The sequence below is a fragment of the Chaetodon trifascialis genome, chromosome 12 (assembly GCF_039877785.1).
Source record: "Chaetodon trifascialis isolate fChaTrf1 chromosome 12, fChaTrf1.hap1, whole genome shotgun sequence".
Taxonomy (NCBI): domain Eukaryota; kingdom Metazoa; phylum Chordata; class Actinopteri; order Chaetodontiformes; family Chaetodontidae; genus Chaetodon; species Chaetodon trifascialis.
This window is the reverse complement of record NC_092067.1, coordinates 6073546-6082376: the sequence shown is the minus strand read 5'-3', so window position 1 is coordinate 6082376 and position 8831 is coordinate 6073546. Positions and strand designations below refer to the sequence as shown.

The 8831-nt window shown below is 45.0% G+C and overlaps 2 protein-coding genes across 2 annotated transcripts; both read right to left on the bottom strand.

Annotated features, from left to right (window-relative positions):
- gja3 (gap junction protein, alpha 3) lies at nt 1–1443 on the bottom strand. The gene has a single exon (XM_070975549.1). The coding sequence runs from the start codon at nt 1441–1443 to the stop codon at nt 1–3; it is 1443 nt and encodes a 480-aa protein (XP_070831650.1).
- Nucleotides 1444–6446: 5003 nt separating this feature from the next.
- Nucleotides 6447–8277, bottom strand: gjb8 (gap junction protein beta 8). Its single transcript, XM_070975657.1, has 2 exons — nt 8205–8277; nt 6447–7380 (listed from the first exon to the last, which is right to left on the bottom strand). Exon 2 carries the CDS (start codon nt 7345–7347, stop codon nt 6541–6543), a length of 807 nt encoding a protein of 268 aa, XP_070831758.1. The 5' UTR covers nt 7348–7380; nt 8205–8277; the 3' UTR covers nt 6447–6540.
- Nucleotides 8278–8831: the final 554 nt, after the last annotated feature.

Below are 8831 nucleotides of genomic sequence, written 5' to 3'. Positions count from 1 at the left end.
TTAGACAGCCAGGTCGCTTGGCCTGGCTCTTATGCTGCTGCTCTTGCTGGCCCGACTGAGCCGCCGAGGGTCTGTGCTGACCGTTACCGGCGGCTCGTGCATCTCCACTGTGGTGGTGGTGACGTGGCCTTCCTCCTGTTCGCTCTTCCCTCCACCCCAGCTGTCTGCGTTGGAGGCAGTGCCGGGGCTGCCGCTGCTGCCGCTGCTGCTGGAGGCGGCAGTGGCGGTTGTGTTGGTGATGTTGGTGTTACTGGTCGTGTTGCTGGTGGGAAGGAGCAGCGCAGCATCAACAGGCTGCTGCTGCTTGTTGTTGTTGCTGGTGGAGGAAGAGGAGGATGGGGAGGGAGAGGTGGCCTTCATCTCCCGAGTCTGCTGCTCGGTGGCCAGGTTGGCCCAGTTCTGCTGCGTGGCCAGCCTGTGGTTGTTGTTGTTGCTGATGTAGTAGTGGGAAGAGGGGGAGGGCTGGTGGAGAGACTGCTCCTGCTGGAGGTCGTCCATCTTGAACTCCGCTGCTGAGGGCACGGCTGCCGGCCCCAGAGGCGGCAGGAATGCCCCGCTGCCCGCTGTCACATCTGTGTAGTTGGGAGGATAGCTGAGGCTGGATGGGGCAGTTCTGGAGGCCGAGGCCAAACACTCAGGCTCTGCAATGTCGACGCGGCGCAGCGACTCATGGTCAGGGGCAAACTCATTTGTCATTCCCTGTTTAACTTTCTTCCATCCAAGGTGATAGATCTCTAACAAATTCAGCAAAAGGGACACGCAAGCCACCACAAGCATAAATATAATAAAAATAGTCTTTTCAGTGGGCCTCGATATGAAGCAGTCAACGGTGTTGGGGCAGGGCCAACGTGCACACTTGTACAGGGGCCTCAGCTGGAAGCCATAGAGGAAATACTGGCCCAAAATGAATCCCACTTCAAACAGGGTCTTGAAAATAATGTTGAACACATAGGTACGCAGTAATGCGCCTCTGATACGGATTTTGCCATGCTCATCCCTGATTGGTGGCTTCTCCTTCTTGCCGCCTCCTCCTCCTCCTCCTCCAGCTTCTCCACCATTTCTATAAAGGAGTTCTTTCTCCTCTTGGAACCTGTTTGCTTTGCGCATCTCCTCCTCCTTCTCTTTCCGCTTCTCCTCCATGCGGACGATGTGTAGCACGTGGCCCAGGTAGATGAGAGTCGGCGTGGACACGAAGATGATCTGCAGCACCCAGAAGCGGATGTGCGAGATGGGGAAGGCCTCGTCGTAGCAGACATTCTCGCAACCGGGCTGTTGGGTGTTACAGGTGAAGTCAGACTGCTCATCGCCCCAGACCTCTTCGGCCGCAGCCCCCAGCACCAGGATCCTGAAGATGAAGAGGACAGTCAGCCAGACTTTGCCAATGACCGTTGAGTGCTCCTGAGCGTTCTCCAACAGCCGCCCCAGAAAGCTCCAGTCGCCCATGCTTCACGATTTCTAGCCTATGGAGAAAGTACAGGCTGGAGTGGACAAAGAAGGGAGTAACAGCAAAACAGAAAGAGGACAAACAGACAAAGAGAGCATGAGAGAAAGTTAAAGACATGTTTATGAATCTGCTGAACTACTCAAAGTTGGCGTGACCATCACGTCAGGCCTTACCCTGAGGTTAAACACTTCACACATACAAACACACAAGACGCAAGGACATGGATGAGTGTGGAGGTGTCGACTAGACTCCAACATATTTCTCTTTTTCATAGAACGCTTAGCACAACAGGGTCTTTATAGAAAAGTGCCACGTAGGCGCCGGATATCGATAACAAATCGAAACACAGCATTCACTTCAAACACAGAGGCTTTTTAGCAGCTGGTACACTGTATAGGCCACCTGTTTGACTGAACCCTGCTTCACTCTCCCTTTCTCTCTCTCTGTCAGGCCTGTCTCTCTCTCTCACCTGCTCGCTCCACTGCCCAGCAGGCATGTGCTGAGATCAACATTATAATGCTCGAAAACAGCATTTAGCAGAGATGGGGCTCTGGTGTGGCACATGCACACACACACACACACACACACACACACACACGCACACACACAGAAACAAATACTGACATACACACATGCACGCCACCCTCCCTTCCTCTCTCCCCCTTCAACTGTAACAGGGAACAAATAGAAATATTTGACAGTAATAATGAAAGATAATAATGCAATAACTATGTGATAAACTTTAGGTTGAGGAGATTTAAGAGAGACGCTGTTTTTAAGTTTCAAAAACTCTGCAAGTGGAATTTTCACATTTGAAAAGACAGAAGACATTAATTTCATTATCAATTAATCTTTCGATTTTTCTTTCATTAATCAAATTATTTAGTCTTTAAAATGTTAAAATAACAATTTAAATTTTCCAGGGTCCTCTAACAATGGTCCAAACCCCAAATAAATTAAGAAACAATTATAGAAAATAGAGAAAATGAGCATATCCTGAGACTATTTGCAGTTTTGCTTGATTAGTATTATTATTAGTAGTATAATACTTTGTAGTATAATAGAAAGTGTCAATATTCTGACTATTCACTAGTCTTTTCTGCACTGCATCTGGTATTTGATGCCATAGATTTAGTCCTAAGTTTACACCAGCCATTTGAACAGCCCTTTCAAACTGCATTTTAAAGTTGAAGTAACACAAATGGATATTTACAGACACAAAATATCAAGTGTCCTCTTATGGGATCGACATGTGATAAACGTGTTTTGAGCAAAGTAGCGGCTGTTATTGTTCTTTACATCTGTAAGACAGTCTTCTGTAAAGAAACAAACACTATCAGTGCAACAAATTCAACACACACACACACACACACACACACACACACACACACACACACACACACACACACACACACACACACAGACCAGAGGATAAACTTACTAAAGTATTCTTGTATTAAAGGTAATAAATCCATCGACTAGGGTTCACAATATGTATGACACCTGGAAGAAAAAAAGCATTAGTCAACCAATTACTCATTTTCTTTCTGTCAAAGGGTCAGCAGACCAAAAGAAGTGAATCAAATGCTGAACAAAGGAAGACTTAAAAACTTCTGCGTATGTTCTGATCAAATATCAAAATGCATCCAGATCACAGCCATAGCACTGTAAGAAAACTGGAAACAGCTGAAAACAATCTAAAATCTAGAACAGTTTAACTTCATAGACCCAGTTTGCATTTAAAATACCTGATATAAATCTTGGGATCAAAGTAGAGTATTGAGGACAGTGGAGCAGTGACACCCACAGTCACAAAGTCGTGTTTTCCCTTTGCCATTTGACCTTGTGATGACTTAATTATTAGTGGCAAACTTTGAGTAGATTTCTGTCAGTTTCACAGGTATTTGTGGCATTTGTGTTGGGTGGTGATGAATGTAACAGACAGAGCCAGGTTCAAATACAAAGCCATAGCTGCCAGGCTGACAATACAGAGTGTGCCAGAGTCCCCAGACTCCCTTTAAGCGCCACAAGCTTTGTCAGGCTTTTGTCCCACTCCTGTAAAACTGAAGCAGCTCTTAATTACCTGACAACACGCCGCTGCTCATTCTATTAGGTCTTATTTTACTCCCATTTAAGTACAGGGAACAAGCAGCAGTGTTCATCCATCATACCTTTAGTCCGGAGATGTCATACTTAAAAATGAAAAGCAAATCCATCTGCCATCATTGGTGCCATCGTTTGAGTGCGTTGAAAAGCGTGTAGACCTCCCGCGGCTGCAGCGACCCTCCCTCTGTCTCCCTGATCCCAAACCCGCAAAGTGTCGCCTCCCTGACAGCTCAACAAACTCTTTCTTTTAAAAAAAAAAATGCTGCCACACAAACTCATTCATGCACAAACTTCTCCAGGCGTGCGGTCAGTGTGGCTGTCTGTCCCGGGCCCGTTACCGCGCGCAAGCAAAACTTTTCCTTTGTTGTTGTTAGTTTTTGGAGGCGGCTTGGAGTCGGAGATGGGGCTCGGTTAGGCGGAGCTGCCTCCCGTTTCCAGCCATGTCTGGACTGTCACATTGTGTGACCATGCATGAGTGAATCCACAGAGTCATCAGCCTGTCCGGAGTCACACCACGCCCCTGCCAACCTCCCCAAAACCTGTCCAAAATGTGCGCAAAAGTTGCCTAAATGTGCCTAAAACTGTTCCTGTGACAAAAGCAACAGTCTAAAGTTTACAGAAAGAGCACTAGCTGCAATATTTTAAGTAAAGCACAGTGAAATGGTCATATGTTCACTATAAAGTCACCCTACAGACACACTGTACTCTGTACAAATAAAAGTACTTTGATACCTGGTGATTAAAGAGAACACATGGTGGAAAATACAAGGCTCCCTGGGCAGACTACAATTTTAGGGCATCTCTCAGAAAATCAATGAAATAATTGATTGGTTTAGCTGTAGGAAAGCATGGCAGTATATGTGAAACACACTAACAGACACACTGCAAACAACACAACGAACCGCAACGTTTTGTTTTTACTGATTTATTTAAAAAAAGGTCTCACAGAGCAAAAAAACTTCATGGGTCAAAGTGCGAGTAGAATAAAAACTTCTTAGGTACAAAACACAATCACAAACATATAATGTCTTCATTTCTGTCTTAGAAAGCTGTCTGTTCATTGGTGCGTTGCTTGCTCAAAGCAGACTACTAACCCTAGACTCTAGAAGATCTCTGAAAAGAAAAATGTTAAAAACAACAACATCTTGGGCCTGGACCGCTCCAGCTCATCCACTGAAAACAATGTGCATTACACATCGCTGCTATCAAGCATCAGAATGTCATTTGGCTGTTACAGAAAGCAAGAGGTCAAAGGTCAATGCAGAGCAGGCACACAAGACAAAACAATTTCTTATAATTCACAAGTATATGTTTGTAGATCTGTGACAACCATGACTTGGCATTTTTTGGATATCAAACATAATAATATGGATATTATCATGCTGTGACTCCACAGACCTGCATCAGCTGCACCAGTTATGTAATGCCAACATAGGAGCCGTGCTGATTGTCTTTTTATAAATTTGAAATTGACACATCCAATTATTATCCCATTTGTTTTGCATACCTCTTTCCAATCGTTTCTAACCACCAAATCACTATTCTCTGGATTGTCTGGACTTTTCTTTTGACAGCACAACTGTGACTGATCCATCTCACTTATTCCTGGATGGAGGGAGGACAAAGACATTTTCACTTTGACATCAGCCGTAGTCCCTCGCATTAAGAGGGCAAGCAGTGATTAGTGTGGCGGCTAAAATAAGGCACATGCTGAAAGCTGATACAGCCAGCTGGGGTCAGTACACACTGCAACAACAACACAAGTCCAAGTAACACATGAGCCGGTCTGGACGGAACAGCGTCTACTGACTGAAGACCAAAAACGTCTCATACAGCCCAAACATTTCAATTTCTCATAGTTTTATCACCTGTGTGAAAACATACAACACATTCTCACATGGAGTTTGCCTCATTCATGCAAAGACACACTTCAATTTCAAACACATTCAGTTCAAGTAAAAGACAAAGACATTCTGATTTGACTGAACGGCAAAGAGCATTAATCCGCCATGCTGTGATTTCACCATGCTTCATAAATTCTTTATCAGCAGAATCTTATTCTGTGCAACACACTTCTCAGTAATTAAAAAATAAGAAACGCTAGCATTATTCATAAAATGTCATTTAGCTAATTTTCAAACTTAACTTCATGCTGCATTTGCTTGATTCAATACAGCAGGATCATAAAAACTGCTTTTGTCAGCTACTGTAAAACATCAATCAAATGTCAGCTCTTGTAAACTACACACTAAAGCGTAATCACAAAGGCACTTTTTCTGCTTCACTTCTCAGGACTTCATTTGTTTTCCTTCCTCCTCTTCAGCGCTGGTTAGATCATTCAGGCTCTCAGAAAGGCGCTGGTGCTCTTCGAGGTTCCAATGTGAACCACTAGATGTCAGCATAGACTCATTGTTCTCTGGTTCAAAACCTGAACAGTCACCTGTGCAATGCTCGGCAATAATAAAATCACTATCAGTCATCCACTGTACAGAAAAAGTAAGGTGACATTTAATAATGTGGAACATCCACAGATAGAAAGATAAAATTGCGTTTGAGAAAAACTCACTGTTACCTGGAGGCTTTTTGTTCTAAGGACACAAACCGGCTGTCAAAGTAGCATTCACTGCTGGGACTTCTTCCAGATTTAAAATTATACACTAACAATTATTGATTTTCTTATCTTGGGGAAGAACATCTGACTGCCTTTAGTGGCAAATTTGAGGCCGTATGTAGAAATATAGAACAAATAGACATATTTTACAGTGATTTCCCTACAAATACTGTTGCTGCTGTCTTATCTTAATTAATTCCTAGTGGGGCGATTGTATGCACCAGAGTCTCAAAATGTGCTTCAGAAGCTGTTTCTCCTTCCCATGAGACAATTCTGGTGGCTTCCCACATTTAGAACCTAACTACCAAACTGCAGACACAAACTATGACCATTACAGGTGGATGTTGTTTCGTAGCCATCCACCACTGATGGCCGTCCTTCAACACATGGTCTTATTGCTGGATGAATCTGTGGAGGACAACAGCATCTCGTTCTTCTTGTTCTGCAGGAGGGCATTATCCCGTGCCGCGCTGTCTGTGTGGGTGTAACTGTGTCTCCTCCTGTTCGACCTGGCCGAGCACCTCATGAGCGCCTTAACGATCAGGTAGCAGAGCTCGGCCACATTCAGCACCATGCAGATGGCCGATGAGGACACCATGAAGATGGTGAAAACGGTCTTCTCTGTTGGCCTGGAGATGAAGCAGTCCACCTTGTTGGGGCAAGGCCACTGCTCGCACTTCACTAGTCGGGGCATCTGGAAGCCGTCGTAGACAAAGTACAGCGCGTACATGAACCCGCCCTCAAAGATGAGCCTGAAGAACAAGCTGCAGGTGTAGGTCCACCACAGTGGGCCTGTGATGGGCAAGCGCCTCTTCTTCAGCGTCTCCAGCTCATTATCTGTCATCTTCTCCGTGCCGTTGGAGGCCAGCATTGTCCTTTTATCCCCACGTTTCCTGTAGGCGACGTGCATGGCCACCAGCAAGGCAGGTGTGGACACAAAAATTAGCTGCAGGCACCACAAGCGGATGTGTGACACGGGAAAGAAGTGGTCATAGCAGACATTTTTGCAGCCTGGCTGCTGAGTGTTGCAGGTGAAGTCTGACTGCTCATCCCCCCAGACGCTCTCAGCAGCCAGAACCAATATAGTGATGCGGAAGATGAAAAGGACAGAAAGCCAAATCTTTCCCAGACTGGTGGAGTGCTTATTGACGCCACCCAGCTGGGCATAGAGAGCCCCCCAAGTCATCGTGGCAAAGAGGACCCTGGAAGCTCAGACGACCTGTGGAAGGTGGAAAATCAGAAGATTAACAGCCTGGAAACCCAAACTCAGTTTGTTCAAGAAGGACATTTGAGCAGCTGTGTGAAGGTACAGAGCTGTACTTGTTGGCTACAATCCGCCTCTCCTACGGAGGATGGAGGCAGTATAATAATTAAATTAAGAATAATCTAAAATAAATTTGGACAAACAATACAAAGTAGGACTTGAAATCACTTTGAAGTTTGGGAATGAAAAGCAGACTCATACCCTGGGACGCAGAGGGCCCAGCCTGACACAGATCAAGTCAAAAAGGGCCAGAGCAACACACTGTAGCTGCCGCCAGTGTTTGGCTTTTTCATGTGTCTTAACAGGAGAGATCTGCATTTTACCCATATTTTTCCTTCTCTCCAAACAAGAGATAACCTTTGCTTTCATCTTTATTCTTGCCATCCTAAAAAAAAAAATCTTTTCACATAGCAGTAATTGACTTAAAGATTAAAAAGGTAACAAGTGATGTACTAAAAGGCAAGTTCTGCTCTTTCGACGTGATCAAATTAATGTCAATTTACCTTCAATATATGTACAACACAGGCTACACACTCTTTATTTTCACTTGCGTAAATTAGACAGAAAAGTGTTTTGCGCATCAGACATAAATCGTGCTCAATAGGCTTTTGTTTATTAAACGAAAGGCCGACATAATTACTGTTAATATCACTATCCTGAGCACTGGTAGGTGTTGTTGTCGTCATCATCCGTATACCTTAACTCAAGCTGCTTCAAAGCGCAATAACTTAATAAAATAAACCGGCCGCTCTAGCGTTGCGTAAAGCCCATGACCTCACCTGGCTGTGTGGAGCTTATCCAAAATATGTCACTAATCTTCCATGAAGGAAGACACCAGGAATTCTTTCTTCTGCTGTTTTCTGGAGAAAGTTGTCCCGAGTTTAGCTCTTTAGCGCGTTGGGGACGGAGGTGGACTTGTCCCGTCTTTCAGCGGTGTGAGGCGCACCTGTGTCTTCAGAGGCTTTTCATCTCCTCTGCCGGGGAGGGGCCAGGCTCAGGGTAGGGCCAGCCAGGCCCCAGTGGAAGAGGGCCATTATGGGCAAGACCGACTCTAAGTAGCCGTCACTGGCATACTGTGTGTGTGTGTGTGTGTGTGTGTGTGTGTGTGTGTGTGTGTGTGTGTGTGTGTGTGTGTGTGTGTGTGAGAGAGAGAGAGAGAGAGAGAGAGAGAGAGAGAGAGAGAGAGAGAGAGAGAGAGAGTGTGTTTCATAAACAGCAGAGTTTCATCAGTCGTATAAACATTCTCAAGTAATGAGGATCATGATTGGCTGAGTGAAGGCAGCAGTGGAGCTTTAGAGCACTTACATGATCAAACATGTCAAACTCTACATGAGTTCAAGCTACAAACGAAGACTATGTATAGCAGTCAGTCAGCAGCCTGGTCAGTAGGATACCAACTGAACTAC

What these genes read in the sequence shown, in the direction of transcription:
- gjb8 (XM_070975657.1), bottom strand. Translation starts at nt 7,347, where the DNA reads ATGACTTGGGGGGCTCTCTATGCCCAGCTGGGTGGCGTCAATAAGCAC.
- gja3 (XM_070975549.1), bottom strand. Translation starts at nt 1,443, where the DNA reads ATGGGCGACTGGAGCTTTCTGGGGCGGCTGTTGGAGAACGCTCAGGAG.